The sequence below is a fragment of the Engystomops pustulosus genome, chromosome 1 (assembly GCF_040894005.1).
Source record: "Engystomops pustulosus chromosome 1, aEngPut4.maternal, whole genome shotgun sequence".
In the NCBI taxonomy this organism is placed as follows: Eukaryota; Metazoa; Chordata; class Amphibia; order Anura; family Leptodactylidae; genus Engystomops; species Engystomops pustulosus.
Window position 1 is genome coordinate 161862384 of NC_092411.1, and position 24364 is coordinate 161886747.

General features: G+C 42.8%; 1 protein-coding gene across 13 annotated transcripts in view; it reads right to left on the minus strand.

Moving 5' to 3' along the window:
* The window catches only part of UNC13A (unc-13 homolog A), a 256890-nt gene that overhangs the window by 149371 nt on the left and 83155 nt on the right, over nt 1–24364 (minus strand). For all 13 annotated transcript variants that reach the window (XM_072113608.1, XM_072113606.1, XM_072113536.1 and 10 more), the window contains 4 exons: nt 8729–8781; nt 4043–4121; nt 3274–3345; nt 2973–3192 (listed from right to left, as the gene is read on the minus strand). In XM_072113608.1, coding sequence (XP_071969709.1) covers nt 2973–3192; nt 3274–3345; nt 4043–4121; nt 8729–8781 — 424 coding nt within the window. The remainder of the gene's footprint in view (nt 1–2972; nt 3193–3273; nt 3346–4042; nt 4122–8728; nt 8782–24364) is intronic.

The following is a 24364-nucleotide window of genomic DNA, read 5'->3' on the forward strand; positions in this document are numbered from 1 at the left end:
CAACATGGACATTTATTTATTGTACTACACCCACCCCCAGCAGAGACCTCCTTATTGAACCCCCTTTAGCAGGGGCATTCTCCTAAATGTACATTCCTACTCAGGAACATTCAAGGGCAGGGACATTATCCTTACTGCACCACCACCTCCCTTAACCACCAGGGTCACTCACCAGCACATCATACAACTAACCCAACCAATTTCCACTCACCTTATTATACCCCCAATACAAGATTGTGTTGAGGAGCTTGTGAGAAGGGTTAGGAAAAAACAATGTATGGCAAGCATTCTGTAAACGGAAATTTGCAGTATGCTATCTTAAGCATCTTAAGCATTTTAACAAAAAAAATTTTTCTAATATCTTTTTTTATTAAAGGAAACCTACCACTTAAAAGTGGTAGGCTTTACACACATATACATGGCACCAGTTCAGGGTGAGCTGGTGCCAGAACATATTTTTGTTAGGGAAACAAAGCCCCTATCGCAGATTTATAAGTTATATTAACTTATAACTCAGTGCACCGCACTTGGGCACAGCGCACCATGCGCGCGCCCATGCGTGCGGCAGATCCTAAAGTGCTGGAGAGCCGGTGACGTCACCGAGATGTCCAGCACACGCGCATCTGCGCAACTTAACACGGCCTGTTTCCCCATACTAAATAGCGCAGGCGCACGTGTGCCGGAGAGCTCGGTGACGTCACCGGCTCTCCAGGACTTTAGAATCTGGCGCACGCACGGGCGCACGCATGGTGCGCCGTGCCCAAGTGCGGTGCGCCGAGTTATAAGTTAATATAACTTATAAATCTGCGATAGGGGCTTTGTTCCCCTAACAAAAATATGCTCTGGCACCAGCTCACCCTCAGCTGGTGCCATGTACAGTGCCTACAAGTAGTATTCAACCCCCTGCAGATTTAGTAGGTTTGATAAGAAGCAAATAAGTTAGAGCCTTCAAACTTCAAACAAGAGCAGGATTTATTAACAGATGCATAAATCTTACAAACCAAAAAGTTATGTTGCTCAGTTAAATTTTAATAAATTTTAAACATAAAAGTATGGGTCAATTATTATTCAACCCCTCAAACCACCAGAATTCTGTTTGGTTCCCCTAAAGTATTAAGAAGTAGTTCAGGATCAAAGAACAATGAGCTTCACATGTTTGGATTAATTATCTGTTTCCAGCCTTTTCTGACTATTTAAGACCCTCCCCAAACTTGTGAACATCCATTCCAAGGCCATTAGAGACAAGATTGTGGAGGGTCACAAGGTTGGCAAGGGGTACAAAACCCTTTCCAAGGAGTTGGGCCTACTTGTCTCCACTGTTGAGAGCATCATCCGGAAGTGGAAGGCTTATGGAACTACTGTTAGCCTTCCACGGCCTGGACAGCCTTTGAAAGTTTCCTCCCGTGCCGAGGCCAGGCTTGTCCAAAGAGTCAAGGCTAACCCAAGGACAACAAGGAAGGAACTCCGGGAAGATCTCATGGCAGTGGAGACATTGGTTTCAGTCAACACCATAAGTAATGTACTCCACCGCAATGGTCTCCGTTCCAGACGAGCACATAAGGTACCTTTACTTTCAAAGCGTCATGTCAAGGCTCGTTTACAGTTTGCTCATGATCACTTGGAGGACTCTAAGACTGGTTCAAGGTTCTCTGGTCTGATGAGACCAAGATCGAGATCTTTGGTGCCAACCACACACGTGACGTTTGGAGACTGGATGGCACTGCATATGACCCCAAGAATACCATCCCTACAGTCAAGCATGGTGTTGGCAGCATCATGCTGTGGGTCTGTTTCTCAGCCAAGGGGCCTGGCCATCTGGTCCGCATCCATGGGAAGATGGATAGCACGGCCTACTTGGAGATTTTGGCCAAGAACCTCCGCTCCTCCATCAAGGATCTTAAGATGCGTCGTCATTTCATCTTCCAACAAGACAACGACCCAAAGTACACAGCCAAGAAAACCAAGGCCTGTTCAAGAGGGAAAAAATCAAGGTGTTGCAGTGGCCTAGTCAGTCTCCTGACCTTAACCCAATTGAAAACTTGTGGAAGGAGCTCAAGATTAAAGTCCACATGAGACACCCAAAGAACCTAGATAACTTGGAGAAGATCTGCATGAAGGAGTGGGCCAAGATAACTCCAGAGACCTGTGCCGGCCTGATCAGGTCTTATAAAAGATGATTATTAGCTGTAATTGCAAACAAGGGTTATTCCACAAAATATTAAACCTAGGGGTTGAATAATAATTGACCCACACTTTTATGTTTAAAATTTATTAAAATTTAACTGAGCAACATAACTTTTTGGTTTGTAAGATTTATGCATCTGTTAATAAATCCTGCTCTTGTTTGAAGGCTCTAACTTATTTGCTTCTTATCAAACCTGCTAAATCTGCAGGGGGTTGAATACTACTTGTAGGCACTGTATATGTGTGTAAAACCTACCACTTTTAAGTGGTAGGTTTCCTTTAAATGCAATGCATCTTGTAAATTCAGCCTTTACTTAGACCAGTACTAATTTTGGATTATCACAGCATGTTAGCATTGCTTTCATATATAGAACAAATACACAATGTTTCTGTGAGAGTATTAGTCAGAACTGACATTTTGATTTGTGTATATTTATCTATACATGATTAGGATGCATATACATGAACACAGCTAAGCTTCCATATTGTCTGCTAAAAAAGCGTGTTATCATCTGACCCCAGTTAACTATCTTGGTCTCACAATATGTGTAGAAGGCCAATGACATTCCATGATGTTCTGTTTAGGTCTTGTTTGAGAACTGGATAATTCCAGGTGTCCAAACGGCAAGATATTGCCAATATGCCACCTCAGAAACTTGGGAGATCTTCCTTAACATGCAACAAAGATATCTGCGTCTTTATATACCAGTTGAGCATTACTCCAACATTTCCTACCTGGAAGTGCAGAGTACAGATATAATTTAGTGTACACAGAAATTAATGCTTACTTTGCAAACAGTCGGCATTCAAGAGGTCCTGACATTTTTCATGGCACTTGACTCCACATTCTGTGCAGCGCATACCCTGCCGAGCAATACCCCACAAGAGCCCTTCACACTCATAACAGTAGGTGGGAGTTGTGGCAGTCCACACCTCAAAGTTGTGAGGTGTAGTGCTGGAGATTGGGTATATTAAAGCTTGAAGGGCCTTCTTGTAAACATGGTTTTTCTGAAACGTGGAACATAATGAAGTGAGTGAGGAGAATATGTACTTTAAATATTCAATTTAATATAAAATATTGTTACTTACTAGCTCCTCATTGTTTAAAGTGCTTGTCGCAAGCGCAGATGTTATGCCTGCTTTGCGGGACTGGACAAGGGACTGCAGGACAAAATTATTTTTAATGAAAATCAATTGTTTTTAAATACACTTTAAAAAATGACATGGTGCACTACATGAGCAAGTTGGAAAATGTTGTGGAAACATGATCACTGACAACTTACAACTTACACACTACTAATATGTGTAAGGAAAAATAATCCAGTCATTTTTAATGCAGACATACAGAAAGTGATGTAAAATAAAACATTTTGGGAGAAATGAATTTTGAACACCAATCTTAAAATTCCCCTTGCTGGTGCTCTGACGCCTCGATCCACTAAGACGCTCGGGCCTCTCAGTAAATACAGGTGCAAACTCCACCAGTTCAGAGTAGACCAGCTCTGCAGAGTTTTTCACTATAGTCTCCGCCGGTTTTCCAGCAGAGTCTATTGTAAACCTGGAAGACCTGGAGTTCACGCCCCCGGCCCGCCCCTCACCCCTCTCCAACACACCTAGAGTGAACTGTTGGTGAGAGAAACCCAAAACTGTGTGTATTATTTTAGAATAAGTATTGTAATGCAGGACATATCAACAGTTTTTGCTCCTGATATGCATTTGTATTAAAACCATAGAGAGCCAAACTTACCATTGCCTTTACAGGGAGGAATGCATGAAATATAACAGTAAATGGTTAGAGAATAATACTCAATTATTAAAGAACAGGTTAAAAGGTTAGGGATAAAAGTTGTATACTCACCAAGTCGCTAACTAGAGGTATGGGTTTTCTTTTCCGAATGTCTGGCATACTGTCAATTATAATGAGACCACCAGCGGGGCTGCAAAAGACACATGATAAAAGTAGTAGTGACTGCATGTGAGGTAAAAAATGTAAGTACAGTCATGGCCAAAAGTTTTGAGAATGACACAAATATTATATTTTCACATGATCTGTTGCCATCTGGTTTTTATGTGTGTTTGTCAGATGTTTTTATCACATACAGAAATACAACTGCAATCATATTATGAGTAACAAAAGCTTTTAGTGACAGTTAGAATGAGTTACTGCAGCAAGTCAATATTTGCAGTGTTGACCCTTCTTCTTCAGGACCTCTGCAATTCTCCCTGGCAGCTCTCAATCAACTTCTGGACCAAATCCTGACTGATAGCAGTCCATTCTTGCATAATCAATGCTTGCATTTTGTCACAATTTGTTGTTTTTTTGTTTGTCCACCTGTCTCTTGATAATTGACCACAAGTTCTCAATGGGATTAAGATATGGGGAGTTTCCAGGCCTTGGACCCAAAATCTCTATGTTTTGTTCCCTCAGCCATTTACTTATCACCTTTGCTTTATGGCAAGGTGCTCCATCATGCTGGAAAAGGTATTGCTGATTACCAAACTGCTCTTGGACGATTGGGAGAAGTTGTTCTTGGAGGACATTCTGGTACCATTCTTTATTAATGGATGTGTTTTAAGGCAAGACTGTGAGAGAGCCGATTCCCTTGGCTGAGAAGCAACCCCACACATGAATGGTTGCAGGATGCTTTACAGTTGGCATGAGACAAGACTGGTGGTATCGCTCACCTTGTCTTCCCCAAACAAGCTGTTTTCCAAACAATCGGAAAGGGGATTCATCAGAGAAAATGACTTTACCCCAGTACTCAGCAGTCCACTCCCTGTACCTTTTGCAGAATATCAGTAAGTCTCTGATGTTTTTTCTGGAACGAAGTGGCTTCTTTGCTGCCCTCCTTGACACTAGGCCTTGCTCCAAGAGTCTCCACCTCACATTGCGTGCAGATTCACTCACACCTGCCTGCTGCCATTCCTGAGCAGTCGATAGATTGCTGACTTAGGTGCAATCTTTCTAGCTGCAATACTCTTCCCTGTTTTGTGCAGTGCAATGATGACTACACGTGTTTCTTTAGAGATAACCATGGTTAACAGAAGAGAAACAATGGTGCCAAGCACCAGCCTCCTTTTAAAGTGTCCAGTGGTGTGATTCTTACTTAATCATGACAGATTGATCTCCAGCCCTGTCCTCATCAACACCCACACCTGTGTTAATGGAGAAATCACTGAAACAATGTTAGCTGCTCCTTTTAAGGCAGGCCTGCAATGAAGTTGAAATGTATTTTGGGTGAAAAAGTTAATTTTCTAGGCAAATATTGACTTTGCAATTAATTGCTGTTAAGCTGATCACTTTTTATAAGTAAATGCAAATTGCCATTATAAAACCTGATGCAGTAGACTTTGTAAAAATTAACATTTGTATCATTCTCAAAACTTTTGGCCATGACTGTAGTGTTTGGGCTTTTATCACATATAATGGCGGTAACATCTGAATTTATTCATTTAAATATGGCATTGAAAGGACCAGGAATATCAGGCTCACACATACAGTATGTTTTCTTCTACTGGACCTTGAACCAAAAGTCTTGTACCATGAAAGAGAACCCAGAGACCCAGTGGCATCTAAACTATAATTTGGGATAACCTGTTTTTTTAAGACTGGACTCCGAAGACTCCTGCTTGAATGATCTATTCTAGTAGGTTTTGACTTACTACCATTAAAATCAAGAATAATAAACCGGGAGCACTTACTCATAGATCCATGTTATCCATGGCTTCCTTCCTTCCATCAAAAATCAATTTTTATTATTATGCTTATGAGCTGGAAGGGCTCAGGGGGATGTTACCAGAGCCACTCTGCGCTGCAGCTTTATGGGCTGTTACACTATCTTACTTGCGGCAATGCTCCGTTAGCACTTCCTCCTCCTTCTGCGTGTTATAATCTCACACAATAGAACGGGGGAAGTGCTCCTATAGTGTAATAACCTGTGCATGGAGGGGGTCTGGTAATGCCCTTTAGAACCCTTCAGGCTAATTAGCAAAATTTCAGAAAAGAGGAGAAGATTACCATGCCTGGCTCTATTAGTAAGTGCCCCTTGTTTATTATGCTTGGTTTTCATTATAAATTTCCTTTAAAAACATCCAGTTTTACTGATGGTAGACATGTCTTACAGACATGTCTTACTAACCAGTTCCTGAGGAACTATTTTCCCCAGGACTTCTCTTATTCTAACTCTATATGCAGATATTTCAGCAATACAAAGTTAAAAATATAATGCTAATCAGTCTAGGGGGCTCCGACTCCGACTATGTCAATGTATTCACTCTCCCGTTATGAAACAAGTCTCGCCTAATTCCTGGTGTCACCTACTCTATGCATGGTGGACGGGCAGGACACAGAAGGACTTGTTCACAGCAAAAGTTAATCAAAAGGGTAGATCCTAACAGGTCAGCACTGCCTCATAATCAATCCAATATCAGTAAAAGAGCAGTGCAGATTAAAACGCCCGGCAGGACATTTATCGTAGTGGGGGAATGAATAAATTAAAAAACAAGTCACTCTGAGGTGCTCTGGTGATGTAGCCAGACTGATTAGCACAAAAACTCTATATTGCTGAAATCTCAGTGTAAAGAGTTTTAAAGGGAACCTGTCACCAGGGCCCTCATGTTCACTAAAGACAGGTTGCAAAAGCCCATTACAGCTGCATTGCAAATATGCCTTTCTGCTTTCTCTAAGCATGTTCAGCTCCTCCCTCTCCCACTTATGTAAGCTCACAACACTGTTAGCTCTATGAAGGAGCAGGAGGAAGGAGCTGTACAGGAGCACAAAGGTGGGGGCCAAGAGCTGAGCAATATGCAGCACAAACAAGTCACATGTTGTTTTTTGAAATGTATCTAAACCAAAGCTCAACCCCTGGGACTGAACAGAGGATTCTGTCAAGATGACAGGTAAGTTATAACACACAATTACACTAACCGGCCACTTTATTAGGTACAACATGCTAGTAACGGGTTGGACCCCCTTTTGCCTTCAGAACTGCCTCAATTCTTCGTGGCATAGATTCAACAAGGTGTTGGAAGCATTCCTTGGTCCATATTGACATGATGGCATCACACAGTTGCCGCAGATTTGTCGGCTGCACATCCATGATGCAAATCTCCCGTTCCACCACATCCCAAAGATGCTCTATTGGTTTGAGATCTGGTGACTGTGGAGGCCATTTGAGTACAGTGAACTCATTGTCATGTTCAAGAAACCAGTCTGAGATTATTCCAGCTTTATGACATGGCGCATTATCCTGCTGAAAGTAGCCATCAGATGTTGGGTACATTGTGGTCATAAAGGGATGGACATGGTCAGCAACAATACTCAGGTAAGCTGTGGCGTTGCAACGATGCTCAATTGGTACCAAGGGGCCTAAAGAGTGCCAAGAAAATATTCCCCACACCATGACACCACCACCACCATCCTGAACCGTTGATACAAGGCAGGATGGATCCATGCTTTCATGCTTTCATGTTGACGCCAAATTCTGACGCTACCATCCGAATGTCGCAGCAGAAATCGAGACTCATCAGACCAGGCAACGTTTTTCCAATCTTCTACTGTCCAATTTCGATGAGCTTGTGCAAATTGTAGCCTCAGTTTCCTGTTCTTAGCTGAAAGCAGTGGCACCTGGTGTGGTCTTCTGCTGCTGTAGCCCATCTGCCTCAAAGTTCGACGTACTGTGCGTTCAGAGATGCTCTTCTGCCTACCTTGGTTGTAACGGGTGGCGATTTGAGTCACTGTTGCCTTTCTATCAGCTCGAACCAGCCTGCCCATTCTCCTCTGACCTCTGGCATCAACAAGGCATTTCCGCCCACAGAACTGCCTCTCACTGGATGTTTTTTCTTTTTCGGACCATTCGCTGTAAACCCTAGAGATGGTTGTGCGTGAAAATCCCAGTAGATCAGCAGTTTCTGAAATACTCAGACCAGCCCTTCTGGCACCAACAACCATGCCACGTTCAAAGGCACTCAAATCACCTTTCTTCCCCATACTGATGCTCAGTTTGAACTGCAGGAGATTGTCTTGACCATGTATACATGCCTAAATGCACTGAGTTGCCGCCATGTGATTGTCTGATTAGAAATTAAGTGTTAACGAGCAGTTGGACAGGTGTACCTAATAAAGTGGCCGGTGAGTGTATATTGTAATGCAAATGCTTAGAGAAAGCAGAGAGGCATATGTGCAATACAGCTTTAATTGGTCTGTATTTAGTGATAATGACATCCCTAGTGACAGGTTCCCTTGAATAAAAGAAGTCCTGAGGATAAAGATTCCTCAGGTTCTGGTTAGTAAGACATATTTACCATCCTTAAACTGGGAGTTTGGGGTATTTTTTATTTTGAGTTTTTAGCACTGACCTTATTTTGAGGTCTGTATCTATTCTAGATATTTAAATTAATTTTGATATCTATGTCTGAGGTTTGGACAGCTGCTTAAGGTATCCTATGATATGAACATGAACAAAGATTTTAAAAATATGAACAAGAGATAAAACATGAAGTTTAGTTTAAAAAAATTAGAATACTGAGATAACATAGTACATACCCATCTTTAAACCAGAGAGACTTTGACATTTCTCCACTACCTTCACCTCTAGCCTGAAAGATAAATCAGAAGTTATTACCACACATGTATTTTGTGTTCAGGATACTCTGCATATTTATTTACTGTTTTATGTATTACTGTACTGTACAAGATAAAAAAAGTTTCTAATAGATTTCAAAAAAATGAAAGTTTTAGCCAAAGATTTAGTGCTGTCAGTTGTTGTGAAGGACCTTTTCCCTAACAGGAGACAATTGGCATCCATCTCGTGAAGGTTTTTGCCTCTCTTTTGAATAAATGCTGTAGTATTTCAGCCTGCACTTGAAGGAAATATGTCATCAGCTTTGACTACAAAACTGCAGACATTGTTAGACAGTGGCCCTATAGACCTACGCATCATACTTTTGTGTATTTTGTTGTTAGTAGCAGCAGGAAATAAACATTTATATTTCAGAATTGCAGCTGGGCTTGAAATGCACTGAGAGGGGTAGTAGAGTAGCTTGAGGAGACTCCCCTACTGCATGTTTAAAAGCTACAATTCCATTGTTCCATGTTTAAGACCCTTTTACTTTATTCACATTTTGTTAGGCTCCATTCGTTTTTTTTCCCGCATTTTGAGCTAAATGGCCGCGAGCACAACGTGTAACATGGGGCAGAGAAGTCTGGGAAGGAAAAAGGAACACCCTCAATGATATCTGCAGACCTATAAGCCAATCAGCGACCAGCAGGCTTATGTGATGTCACACAGGCCTATAAAAACTGTCAGACATTTGCAATCTCGGCATTTCACACTGCATGTGCTGTCTGTAGCATCTAGCTGCTTTTACTGTACTGTTCTGTAGTGATTTCTGCTGCAATCCCAAGGTGTGCATTTAGGGAGATCTGTATACCCTGTGAGAAAGTGAGAGGTGTCATTTGGGAAAACCGCTATCTGTCCTACAGGCAACTACCAGAGCAATTCCCCACACATGGTGGATTGGAGTGGGCCAGTCCAATTGTTCTAATTCCCAAACCGGATGGGACGTTGTGATTTTGCAACGATTTTAGAAAATTGAATGAGGTGTCTAAGTTTGATGCCTATCCCATGCCCCGGGTGGACAAGCTTATTGAGAGGCTAGGGGGAGCTCGGTACTTCACCACATTGGATTTAACTAAAGGATATTGGCAGGTACCCCTGACCGATAGGGCTAAAGAAAAGACAGCCTTTGTTACCCCTGAGGGCCTTTTTCACTATGTTGTGTTACCGTTTGGGCCTCATGGGGCCCCCGCTACCTTTCAACGGTTAATGGACATAGTGTTAAAGCCACATAGGAGATACGCCTCCGCCTATCTAGATGATATAATCTCTTGGCCAAGGTACAGGCCGTAGTGAACTCGCTAAGGGCAGCAGGCCTGACCGCACACCCCAAGAAGTGTGCGCTAGGAATGGAGGAGACACACTATTTGGGGTATGTGATCGGTTGAGGTATAATTAAACCTCAGGTCAACAAGATTGACAGAAGATATACAGGGTTGGCCTCAACCAGTGAGCACAAAGCAAGTCAGGGGATTCCTGGGCATTGTCGGGTACTACAGACGGTTTATACCAAACTTTGCCACTGTGTCCGCTCCCCTGACAGACCTGCTGAAGGGTAAAATATCTGTCATGGTGCGATGGAATGAACAAGCAGAAGGTGCTTTTCAGGCATTGAAGTCTGCGTTGTGTGGATCTCCCGTCCTCATTACGCCAAACTTCACGAAAGAGTTTATTGTGCAGACGGATGCGTCAGATGTAGGACTGGGAGCTGTCCTCTCTCAGGGGGTGAATGGCGAGGAACACCCCATTACCTACCTGAGCAGGAAGCTCACGCCAGCTGAAAAAAATTACAGTATCGTAGAGAAGGAATGTCTGGCGATAAAGTGGGCATTAGAGTTCCTACGGTACTACTTGCTGGGACGACAGTTCCGTCTAATAACTGACCACTCTCCTCTCACATGGATGAGTAGAACTAAGGAGAAGAATGCCAGGGTCACTAGGTGGTTCTTGTCCCTCCAAAATTTCAGTTTCATGGTGGAGCACAGAGCCGGGATACAAAAGGCCCCTTGTCCCGAACGCATTGCTTAATGTCAGGAGTTCGCCCCGGTGGGTCTGAACTGAGGGGGAGGGTATGTGAGAAAGTGAGAGGTGTCATTTGGGAAAACCGCTATCTGTCCTACAGGCAGATGAAATGCAGGTGGTAAAAGCCCTGGGTTTGTCTGCAGTAACCCAAGGGTTAATGCAGACATGATAAGCAGGAATAGTCTGTTTTGTCTGTTTTGGCCTAGCTAACACAGACACATTTGTAATGTCCGTACTGGGCCTGCTTATTATGGAGTAGGGGTAGGTTGGTAGTGGGACTCCACCCGGGCTTCGGTCCTGGGCTTTTGTATAGCCCACAGGTGCGGGTCACAGGCCTCGTTAGGGCCTGATTTCATCTGCAGGCCAGAAGCAGTAGGAGAGGCCCTACCAGGAGAGCTGAAAGCGAGATTGCATTCTTACAGCAAAAATAACTGAGGGCCTCCTGTCTTGCTGCTGCCAAGAGCGGGTGCCAGGCAGCCTGGTACCCGGATAGCTAGGGTCCGTCAAATGTATTAGACAGCGCCTAGCCGGGCAGGAATTACTTTTGTAACGTTTTTGCATGTGCCTAAGCCAAGGCTGAATTTGTGTTCTGTTTTGCAAGTGTGAATAAAACACTTAAGTTGGACTTTAAACCGGCGTGTGTCCCTGCTTCCTGCACTGCTACCAGTCAACTACCAGAGCAATTCCCCACAACCCCAAATAGCAGTTCTTTTTTGTTACTGAAGTGACTAGGAAGAAATTCATATCCACACAGCTGCAGTAGTGATTTCTGCCCCTCTCCCAGGATGTGCGTTTAGGGGCATCTGTATAATGCAAATTGCAATAGTTTTTTGTTGTTAAAGTTGAGAGCAAGAAAAAAGTGTCAAATCCACATAGTTTATAGAGTTATTTTAGCTCCAATTACAGGGTGTCCGTTATGGGGTATCTGTATAACGCAAATTACCATACTTTTTTGTTGCTAAAGTTGTGTGCCAGAAATACGTGTCAAATCCACGTAGTTCATTCCCATACTTTTTGTGTTGCTATAGTTGAGAGCAAGAAATATATGTCAAATCCACATAGTTTATAGAGTGATTTTTCGCTCCAATTACAGAGTGTCTGTTGTGGGGTATCTGTATAATGCAAATTCCCATACTTTTTTGTCACTAAAGTTGAGAGCAAGAAATATGTGTCATATCCACGTAGTTTATAGAGTGATTTTCGCTCCAATTACAGGGTGTCCGTTGTGGGGTATCTGTAACACGCAAATTCCCATACTTTTTGTATTGCTAAAGTTGAAAGCATGAAATACATGTCAAATCCACGTAGTTTATAGAGTGATTTTTGCTCCAATTACAGGGTGTCCGTGGTGGGGTATCTGTATAACACAAATTCCCATAATGTTTGTCTTTCTAAAGATGAGAGTAAAAACTATGTGTCAAATCCACGTAGTTTATATAGTGATTTTCGCTCCAATTACAGGGTGTCCGTTGTGGGGTATCTGTATAACGCAAATTCCCATACTTTTGTGTTGCTAAAGTTGAGAGCAAGAAATATGTGTCAAATCCACGTAGTTGATTAACCACTATACCAGACAGAAAGGGGGCAGGTGGAGCAGGCAGAGGTCGCAGCACAGTAAGGGGACATCGCAGCAGGGGTAACCCTGTGAGGCCAGAACTGCCGTTGTCAAAGGTTGTTGATTGGTTGACTAGGTCACCCAATTCCACAAATATAACATCTGACAACCCCAGCCAAGAGTCAGTGGGTTCATCAGATACAACAACTAGTTGGCATGCCCCAGGAGCAGGTCAACGGCCCTCACCTGTCCTCAACCAGTCTTGTTCATTTCCCTCAGCCAAAGAGCTACTAGGTCATCTGGGCTCAGCGCCAAAGGTAGGGCAAACATCCGCTGCTTCATGTAGTAGGCAGGCTGTGCATACTGACACAGTTGAGGAGAAAAGCAGTGACATGGAAACGCACATTGACGATGATGTGGCCGATCGCACCTGGGATCCAGGTGTAGCAAGGGATTTATCATCGTTGGGCGGAGAGAGTGTCAGGCAGCAGAGCAGGCAGCAAGTCGCTACTGTACAAACCCCGCTTCAGAGGTCCAAGTAAGCAGTGGTACAGGGGGTCAGCGAGGCAGCGGCATTACTAAGCACTCAGTGCAGAGTGTTGGCAGTAAAATCACCACCTCGGCAGTGTGGCAGTTTTTTGTTAAGATATCAGAGGAGCCGAGCGTGTGTATATGTAGAATCTGCGGGCAGAAAGTGAAGTGTGGCCAGGGAGTTAACAATGGCACCTCACCCAGCCATACCAACAACTTGAACAAGAGACGCCGCTTTCTCCTCCACTTTGTCAAACTGCTGCTCCTGCGCCAGTGTCCACCTCCTCCTTCTCCACCACCACCTCAGCCTCCACAAGTCTAAGTGCTGCTCCATTATACCACATGTGCAGGGCACAGCGGTGTCATGCAGTTCTACACCTGGTTTGCCTGGGCAAACGAAGTCACACAGGGGAGGAACTGTTCCGCGTCATGTAACAAGAAATCAATCTGTGGCTTTCTCCGCGACAACTGAAAATGGAATCATGGTTACAGACAATGGGAGGAACATGCTATCCGCGCTGCACCAAGGAGGGATGGCCCATGCGCCCTGCATGGTGCACGTGTTCAATCTGGTAGTACACAGGTTCCTCAAGTTTTCCACACATCTGCAAGACATTCTAAAAATGGCCAGGAAACTGTGCATCAACTTCAGCCATTCTTATAAAGCCAAGCACACCCTCCTCGAGTTGCAGCATCAGAACGGCCTCCCCCAGCATAGTCTGATATGCGATGTTTCCACCCGTTGGAATTCAAGCCTTCATATGTTAGAAAGCCTGAACAAAGAAAAGGCATTAATGATTTTTTGATGATGCAAGCGGACCGGAGTACTCCCCTGTGTAACTTTGATGTCAGCCACTGGCAGCTCATGCGTGACAACTGCCGTTTGTCCAGGCCCTTTGAAGATGCCACATTATTTGTCAGTCGCTAGGACTGCGGGATCAATAACGTCATTCCACTGCTTCATGTCCTGGAACTCATACTGCAAAATCTGTCTGGAAACGGCACTGGAGAAGTGGAGACTACATCTCATGGCCACATGAGTCCGCTGGGGGCTGAACTGGAGGAGGAGGACAATGGAGCATAAGCAGAGTCTGGTGAAATCAGTGGTTTTTCCACTCAGGTGACAAGAGAGGAGGAGCAGGAGCATCCGGAGGAGGTAGAAGACGAGGCAGATGACCCAGAAGCACCGGGGCAGTATACAGTGGAGATGGAAACAGGGAATCCCTCAGAGTCACTTGCGCAGATGGCCCGCAGCATGCTGCTTTGCCTAAATAGTGACAGCCGAATAGTCAACATCCGGCATAGGGATGAGTTCTGGCTCTCCACCGTCTTGGACCCTTGCTGCCGGTCAAAAATGGGTGACTTTTTTCCAGCTGCCGAGAGGGAGGAACAACTGGTGTACTGTAGAGAAATAGTGAAAACACAGTTGGCCACTGCTTTTGTGCGCCATTGTCCATCCTCTGTCAGGTCTGACCGAGGGATTCCTGGCAGTGATCGCTCACGTAATACTGCCACAGCTGCTGTGGGGAGGTGGGGGGGGGGGCTGCTACTGCTGCCGCCTCCTTCACACTCTATCATTGCACCACTCGGTGGGCTCCTGCTGCTGCCGATGCCACCTCTACACTCTATCATTGTGCCACTCTGTGGCTTACCAGGTTGCTGCCACCTCTACATTCTATCATTGTGCCACTCTGTGGCTTACTAGGTTGCTGCTACCTCCACACTGTCATTGTGCCACTCTGTGGCCTCCTGCTGCTGCAGCCGCCACCTCTACACTCTATCATTGTGCCACTCTGTGGCTTACCAGGTTGCCGCCACCTCCACACTGTCATTGCACCACTCTGTGGGCTCCTGCTGCTGCCGATGCCACCTCTACACTCTATCATTGTGCCACTCTGTGGCTTACCAGGTTGCCGCCACCTCTACATTCTATCATTGTGCCACTCTGTGGCTTAATAGGTTGCTGCCACCTCCACACTGTCATTGTGCCACTCTGTGGCCTACCATGCTTCAGCCACCTACATAATTTGTCATTGTGCCACTCTGCGGCCTACTTATGCTGCTGACAACTGACCGCTTTCTCCCTGGAACACCCTGTGATTTCCATAATGTGTTTTCACCCTCCATCGCTCTATGTCGTTGCCACTATGCTTAGTTTTCCCCTTAATTTCATCTGTCAGAAGGAATGAAAAGCCTCAGGATTGATAGCCAAAAGCAGGAGTGGATACAGTACACAAGGACATGCAAATATCCCATTTACTGGTCATCTCTGCTTTGGATCCACTCCTGTTTTCTTTTTGCCTTTGGCAATACTGATGATGGATTATTGACCAATTGAAAGAGGACACTGACGGATGAAATGAAGGGCAAAATGATCAGTGAGGTCAATGCAGTATTACTGCCGACACCCTATGCACTCCTTTGGGGGGGGGGGGTTCTACATGTTCTACATGATTTAACAGAACAGGTTCTGTCGTAATCTATGGAATCATCTGATGTCAGTGTGAAAAGAGTGCACTCTTTGATGTTATTGTGGCCCTCAGCTCAGTCCTTTCAAGCTGACACAGATGTTACCTTGTCAGGCTGCGTTCCCGCTTCGCTTATTTGTTGAAGTTGGTCTCTGTAAGTGCCCATGGAATTGAAGAGTGAAGCGATTCTAAGAGCGGCAGCTGTCATGTGCGTGTCATACTAAAACACAGCATTGTTTGAAGACCAAACCATGCTCCCTATGCATATTTAAGCATGGCCCAACATTCCACAACACCCTACAGGCTCAGGCTCTCGGCAGCCCGGAAATACCTGTTTTTTTAACCTGATTTGTCATTTTTCGATTCGGGTCGAACCAAATTTTTTCAAAAAATTCGGCAAATCGGGTCAAACTGAATTTCAACAAATTCGCCTATCTCTATCTGCAACCCATGTGTCATGGCTGCACTAGACCCGAGGCAGCACAAAATTCTGCACTGAAAGGGGCGTTCCGGTGCACAGTTGGACTATTCGCCACATTTATCATGCAGTGTCCGAAAGAACTGCATCGCACACTCTATGTTAAAAGTGCACCATAAAAAGTTGGTGCACTCTGTCGGAGCAGTGCAGGGTGTGCCAGATTCATGAAGAATGTGCACCACAATTCATGAATCTATCACACTCTGCACATGCCACAGGCAAACTGCACATAGTACAGTGTCACGGGTGACCCCGCGATCCATGTCTCGGATTGCGGGTGCACCCGTGCGCTGCTCGGCCCGGTCCGGACCTATGGCACGGGTGCCCCCTGCTCCGCTGTGTGCCCGCCGCTGCCCCGCTCTGGATCCATACTCACATCTCCCGGCTCATGATGGCTCCGATGTGGTCCCATCCAGGCCATGGGTGTGCTTCCCGTTGCTAGGGCTCGCCCGCGCCGACAAGAATTTAAAGGGCCAGCGTCCTCCTAATTGGCGCTATATATTCTGGAAACTCCCAGCATCCCCTGCCGGATCTTCAAGTCATTCTAACTGAAGTAAAAAAGCCTCCTGAGCGTTTCCAGACGCCTCCATGATTCCTGAACGTTTCCAGATGCCTCCGTGATTCCTGAGCGTTTCCAGACGCCTCCATGATTCCTGTGGTGTTCCCGTGTTCCTGTGGTGTCCCTGTGGTGTTCCCGTGTTCCTGTGGTGTAGCGGTCCTGTGATCCTGTGGTGGTCCTATGATCCTGTGGCGGTCCTGTGATCCAGTGGTGGTCCTGAAATCCTGTGGTGGTCCTGTTATTCTGTGGCGGTACTGTTATCCTGTGGCAGTCCGGTATGCCATTGGTCTTCCTGAGGTCCTGCCAGCTGTCCTTCCGAGGTCCGCCGCAGCAAGACCATCCCGCTTTGTGGTGGGCTCTCGCAAAGACCAGGAGTCCACTTAAACTTCGCTCCCGGGTTGCGGCTAGTATCATTTTCCCCCACAGTGGTCAAGGGAGTCCACAGACTCTGCCCATAGACTCTCTGATGGTTCGTCCCTACGAACAGCGACATACAGTCTGCACTAGTTTTGATAAATGTGGCCTGATGTCTTTTGTGGCCTACAAACAACGGATCAGTGGAGGCACTGGTCTCTATATGAGTCATCTCACACACCGATGACAGCAATAAAGACTGTCCGACAGATGGCTCATCCATGGATCTGTTGAAACCACAGCCAAAAAGAGTGTTCATTTCTTATGCTGTGACCTTGTGATAAACAAAAAGAAAATGTTGTGTGCAATCATTCTGCATTTAATACCACATAGTGACAAAGTGAAACTGAATGTGAGCTAATGTTTGCTAATTTATTAAAAAGGAAAATCTAAAATATTGCATTGACATAAGTATTTTAGATCCTTTACTCAGCACTTAGGTGAAGTGGAGTGCTGCAGTAATGGTTGACCTTCTAGACATTTTTCCCATCTTTTTTTTAGCTCTACCAGAGAGCATATTGGGCACATGGGCTCTTCTCCCATGATTACTTACCGTAATTTCATGGGACAGCCAGATTTAGAAAATATCCTGGCTGTATCAAACATGTTCCATTTAAATTATTATGGAGGCCCTTGCACCTGAGAACTTTAAGTGCAGCAGAAAAGCAGAAATGTGTTGTACCCTTCTTCAGGTCTATGTTTCCACAAAACTTCTTCTGAGCTGTACATGTAGCAATTTTGTCTTCAATGCTTTGACATGCATTGTCAACTGTATGCTGAATTTACCACACTAAAATCGAGGTATCTAAACATTTCATGTGAAATTCTGGTTTTCTTTTCATATTAATTTTCCAAAAATGTATGAAATTATATTTTCATGGTGTATTGAGTGGGAAATGAGGGTAGAGGTGAATTGCTTTATGTAATTTTAACACCCAAGTAAAAAAAAATATTACAAAAGTAAATTTTTCAAGGATTATCCCGTGCATTGCATATAGATATAGATAGAAATAGCAGTACTCTAAAGCTCAAAAAGTGAAAAACGGTGATCCTTTATTCCATAATAAAGTGCAACATTTCAGTTACAAAAGCTTCCCTACATATTTTTTAACCAAAATGAGCTTTGGAATGCTTTAATTTCTTTTGATTATATCTAGAACTCCTAGCCAAGGACTCTAAGGGTGTGGTCACGCGTATCACTTTGACTTTTAGAAACAGAATCAAAGTGCACGGGGGTGTACCACGGCTGGATTATATACAGTGCCTTGCAAAATTATTCACCCTCTCCTTGAACTTTTCTACCTTTTGCCACATTTCAGGCTTCAAACATAAAGATATAAAATTGTATTTTTTTTGGTAAAGAATCAACAACAAGTGAGACACAATTGTGAAGTGGAACGAAAACTAATGGATATTTTAACCCCTTAAGTCCCCATGGTGATTGCACCTTAACCCCTTAACGCTGAAGCCACTTTTCACCTTCTTGACACGGCTCATTTTTTTTCAAATCTGCCCTGTGTCACTATAAGTGGTTATAACTTTGGAACGCTTTAACATATCCAAGCGATTTTGAAATTGTTTTTTCGTGACCTTTTCTACTTCATGTTAGTTGGAAAATGTTGGTGGTATGTTTTGCGTTTATTTATGAAAAAAAATGATATTTGGTGAAAATTTGGAAAAATTCTCGATTTTCGAAATTCAACTACTTTTCTACTTTTTCCCATACATAATCATAACAAAAAAAACCTTAATAACTAACATTGTTTTTTATGCATCCTCTCATTTTTGTAAGTTGTTATGGGGTTTTGAACTTTAGGTGCGATTTTTCACATTTTCATAAAAAACACAAAGGGGCACATATACTTACCCATCGGAGTCACGATCCCCGATCCGGAATGTCCGCCGGAATGCACATCTGCCGCAATCCACGTAGATCCTGCAGCTGATATCCTGCATGTGTCGCTCCCCGCTCAGGTCCGCCAGAGTTCACCTTCTTATTCCTGGTGCATGTAAGTGCTTGGCTTGCGACACAAATTTGAATGTTAAGTCTCGCGCTTAGTCTGAACCCGTCGGATCGTCCGACTGGCCGCCCCCCCTGCTTTTGTCGCGTGAAAGCAGGCACGATTGCGATACAATACGATCATGTGCGACACAATCCCAGGCGCGATCCGACGAAAATGGGACCCTTAGTAAATAAGCCCCAAAATCATGCTTTTGCCGGACCTGCTCAGGTTTCAAGTAAACCTAAATAAAAGTAAAACCCCATAAATTACCCCATTATAGAAATTACAACTCTATACGTATGTAAACAAACTTTCATGTTTTTTTAACTTTCCTTTTTAACCCTTTAATTGTTTTACAGGGGATAAAACAGAATTGTGTGCTTTTTTAAAATTTTCATTTTTTTGGCAAAATGAATTTTTTTTTTCAAAAAAATGTACAAATTCTCAGTGGATAAAATACCAAAACGCTCCACAAAGTTTGATACCCAATTTCTCCTCAGTATGCCAATACCAAAGGGAAGCCGCTCCACTCAGAGCAGATAATACATTGTAATTTTTTAGCGGCTATTCAATCTTTATTTTTTTTGTCAATATGGACAAATAAGGGCTTTTTTTCAGTGACATGAGATGCACTTTACAAATACTTTATTTCAGTTGGTTATTGGCTTATTGATGAGATTTTATTAACTCTTAAATGTATGTGGGGAAAGAAAATCGTAAATTTTAGTTTCCTTTCTTCTTGTATTTTTTAGGGGCTGTACACCATACACTAAAAATACGATATCATCTTTATTCTATAGATCACTACAATTACGGTGATACCTCATTTATATCAATTTATATATATTTTTACAATTTTACTGAAGAAAAACTAATATAGAGAAAATCTTTATATTTTCGTATCGCCATCTTTTCGGAGAAATAACTTTTATACTTTTTCGTTGACAGAGCTGGTTAAGGGTGGTGGCACACGTGCCGTTCTGGCTGTGTTTGCAAACGCATACACAGACCAAGTCGCACCCACTGGGCAGGCCGCGGGCCGATTGCATCGGCGTTTTTATGGAAACGCCTGTGATCGGGATCAAGCCGCCGGTGTTTTGCTTTAAATTAACACAAAACACTGGCGGTTCGTTCCCGATCGCAGGCGTTGGGTGCGGCTTGGTCTGCGTTTGCCTAATTACATTACCATTTACTTTTTTTTAACGCATGCATTAACGCGTTGTTAACATGTGTGTTAACTTTGTGTTTACGATGCGTTTTGTAAACGGAAATGCTAACAGTGATATAATTAGGCAAATCACCTCTCCTCAGCTGTTGTATATGCGTTTCAAACGCGATGAAAACGCAGGTCAAAATGCAACGTGTGACCACACATTACCTTTTTTGATTTTTTATGTTTTTACACTTTTTGGAACATTTTTGTGAAGGGATTTTATGAAAAATGTACATTTTTGGAAAGTTTTTTGTGTTTTGTTTTTACAGCATTCCCCGAGTGAGTCCAATAATAATAGTAATTTATTGTACAGATTGTTATGGACGCGGCGGTACCAAATATGTGTGGGTTTTTACATGATTTTGTGTTTTTTGTTCTTTATTAGGTATGTAAAGGGTGATGTAAATGTTGGTGTTTAGCGGACTTTCACTTTATTTAATTCTTTTTATTAAAAATGTTTTAACTAAGTGTTTTAAACATTTTAGATACTACACCCTTTTTGGGATATATATATATAGTTATTTATATGTATTACAGCGACCACAATGTGAATTAGGTCACACTGGAAGCTGTTTTCCATGTGTTGGTCTCTTGGAAGACCTCGTACAAGACTCTAATTGCTGGAGTGGAGACAGAAGTGTGATCACTGCTCCAGACCAAAGCTTCCACATTGCAAAGGGTCTAACAATGTACCAGGTGTGCTATCCCTTAAAGAAGGGTGTGGAGCAGTCAGAGTCTCTTTCTACCTGGAGACAGCTGGACTGTGTGAGAGCCACGCGTGAGTGACAGGGGGTTGCTGAAAGTATTTTTCATTTTCAGTGGCTAGTGAGGGCCGACAAATACAGCCAGTCCCCGGGTTACGTACAAGATAGGGTCTGTAGGTTTGTTCTTAAGTTGAATTTGTATGTAGGTCGGAACTGTATATTTTATCATTGTAATCCCAGCCAGAACTTTTTTTGGTCTCTGTGACAATTTGATTTTAAAAATGTTGGGTTGTCATAAGAATCAATATTAACACTAAAACTTCACTAAAGACACCTTTAATAACTGTTACAACTGATCATTGCAGCCTAGGACTAAAGAACAATAAATTACCAATATCCAGAGGTCCGTTTGTAACTAGGGGTCGTATGTAAGTCGAGTGTTCTTAAGTAGGGGACTGCCTGTATTATAGTATAGGATAGAGCCGGATAGGCAAGGATTTTATTTGATGCTTTGTTTGATATTGGTGTTTTTATGGAATAAATGCACAATTTGAACTTGAATCCTTCTGTCAATGAAAGCTTTGTCATTGTCGACCCCCATGGATGAATGTGTTTCTTTTATTCCATGGTGAGCAACAACAGCAACGTTTCAATATATATATATATATATATATATATATATATATATATATATATATATATATATATATATATATATATGCGAATATCATGTATTCACAACTTGCTACTTTTTTCAGAATTAATGCAAAGTAAATGTGAAAAATTAATTTTCATTGCTATATCACATTTGTGACAGTTGGTTTAAAGTAAAGAGAAGGACCAAAATAGATCCCAGATTTAATATTTTGGTGTCTTCCATGATGAAAAATACCCCGCACATTACTATTATCCACTTTTTGCACAATTAGCAGGGCCTAAAATGGAGGGAGTGCATTTTAGCTTTTCTGGCTACAATTCAGGCTGCAACCAATTCTAGACCCTATCCACCCTTAGAAGAGAAATTTGGCAATGAAGATCCCAGAAATCACTCAGATGTGATCCCTTTTTGGACCATATATATGGGATTATCATGTATTTAGACCTTACCACTTTTTTCAGAATTAATGCAAAGCAAAAATGAAAATGTTAAATTTTCATTATTTTCAGCGATATCTCACATTTGGAACAGTTTAAAAAAAAAAAAAAAAAAAAAAATTTAAATAAAAAGAATGACCAAAATGGATCCCAGATTTAATATTTTGGTGTCGTCCATGATGAAAAATGCCCCCAACATGACCATTATCTGCTTCTTGGACAATTGGCAGCGCCTACAATGGAGGGAGTGCATTTTAGCTTTTCTGGCCACAATTCAGGCTGCAAGGAATTACAGGCCTATTCCCCTTGCAGAGGAATTGAGAACCTTATACAGGCAGTCCCCGAGTTACGTACAAGATAGGATCCATCGGTTTGTTCTTATGTCAAAACTGTATATTTGCCGCTTCAGACAACATTTTATTTTTGCCCCAGTGATAATTAGATTTTCTAGATTTTAGCTGTATTGGGACCAAGGATTATCAACAAATCTTCATTACAGAAAACTTACAGCTGATCATTGCAGTTTGGGATTAAAGTAAATCATCCAGAGATGTCACACTGGGCAAAGGGGTCCGTCTTTAACTAGGGGTCGTCCTTAAGTAAGGGACCATCTGTATTCCCAACCTTGTTACTTTTGTGAGTTTTGAGTAAGGGAAACTGAGGAAATGGAACCCAATTTTTACAGTCCACATACTATTCATCTAGAGGTATAATGGGAATTTTAATTTTGAAGTGGCCAAATATTGAGAAGTGGGGGGCACGGCATAAATATGAGGACATTTCTGAAAGGGCATAAAAAGTGACTAAATACAAAAAAATTTAATATTCTAGCGAGGTATGGTACTTGCGGAAACATTGATGAATGCATAGCCCTGGTGTTCTCCTAATTCTATTTTGATTGCAGACACAACATCTTTTTTGCAGTTGGTAGGACTTGGGATGGGAAGCGCTGTCCTACAACTATCCTGGTGGCATCACTTGATGTTGTAGACCTTGCTATGCCTGATGTCCAAAAATTTAATTTTTTATTACATTTTCCTGGTAGTCCAGGTAAGATCCCCAGTGGACAGTCTTTTTGTAAATAAAGAATGAATTGTACAGGGCCATTTGCACCAGATTAATAGCCAGTTTCTTGTACCAGACCCTGGACTTCCTAACTGTGCTGCAGGGCTGCAGCATTTGATCCGCAAGGTCTACCCCTCCCATGTTCTTATTATATTGCTGTATGCAGAGAGGTTTTGAAGTGGTGACATTTCTCCCACCGACAGGAACAGGGCTGCTCTCAATAGAATGAATGGTGGTTAGCACATGCACATCCTTTTTCTCTCTGTATTTTACTAGCAATAGATGATCATTGCAAAGAGCTTTGCATTCCCCGGCTTTTAGTTTAAAATTGATCAGTGCCTTTTGAAGGCCTTTTTGCTTTCTCCTGATGTTGCCACAAGCCACAGTTTTCTTTTTGGAAAAGGGCTCTATGCAGGTGCTCACTTGTATAAAAAAATTATCGACAAACAAGTCATACCCCTTGTCCAACAGTGGGTGAATTAGGTCCCAAACTATTTTGCAGCTAACACTAAGGTTTGGGGGACATTTAGAAAGGTTATTTTTTTTTAATCTTTTCCCTCATATATCCGAAAATGGTGGGTAAAGCCACTGCTGCTTTCGCAGACTTTTTTGGCTCTTTTGCTTGGGAGATATTGTCTGAATTTTAATCTCCCCTTGAACAACACTAGGGATTCGTCAATTGCCAATTTTTTTCAGGCATATACACCTCTTCAAATCTTAAATTAAAATGCTTGATGAGAGGCCTAATTTTAAATAGCTGATCATGGCTGGGGTCACTTGCTGTGGGACATAGTGAGTTGTCACTGTAATGAATGAAGAGTGTTATAGCCTCAAAGCGCTTGCGCGGCATCACGTCCCGATACGTAGGGGGATACATAGGGGTGTCGCACAATCCATCTGTTGACCAGTATGATCTGATCGTTGGCTTTTTTACAAGGTCCATGTTCAAAAGAAGGCTCCAAAATGTCAGCATTTCTGCCTGGTTCACTGGCTTCCACATGTTATCACGAACATAGTGATTCAGGGTGTGTAGCCAAAAATTGACCAGCGTACAAATTTGTTTGTTGGACTATTAGATTTATTAAGTCTTCTGAAAAGAAATCTGCCTTACAATAGCCTTTGGTGTTTATCTTAATGCAGAGCACAGAAAGAAAATCTGGAATTTGTGGGGCATATGATTCTGCGGACAGCCAGTCTGGGTTATTACTGCTGGTACGTGGCTGACTTTCACTCAGCCTCGAGCGCCTTCTTGCTCATTGTTGTCACTAGATGATGAAGAATGAACGAAGGTTCATCATCAATTTCATTTGCTGTATCTGTGTCTGAACAGATCATTGGATAGGCTTCCTCTGCAGTAAACATCCGCTGAGCCATTCTCTGAGAAACATTCAAAAAGTGTTTACATATACCTAGAGCTACAAGGTATAACTACAACTATATATCTATAAATTCCTTT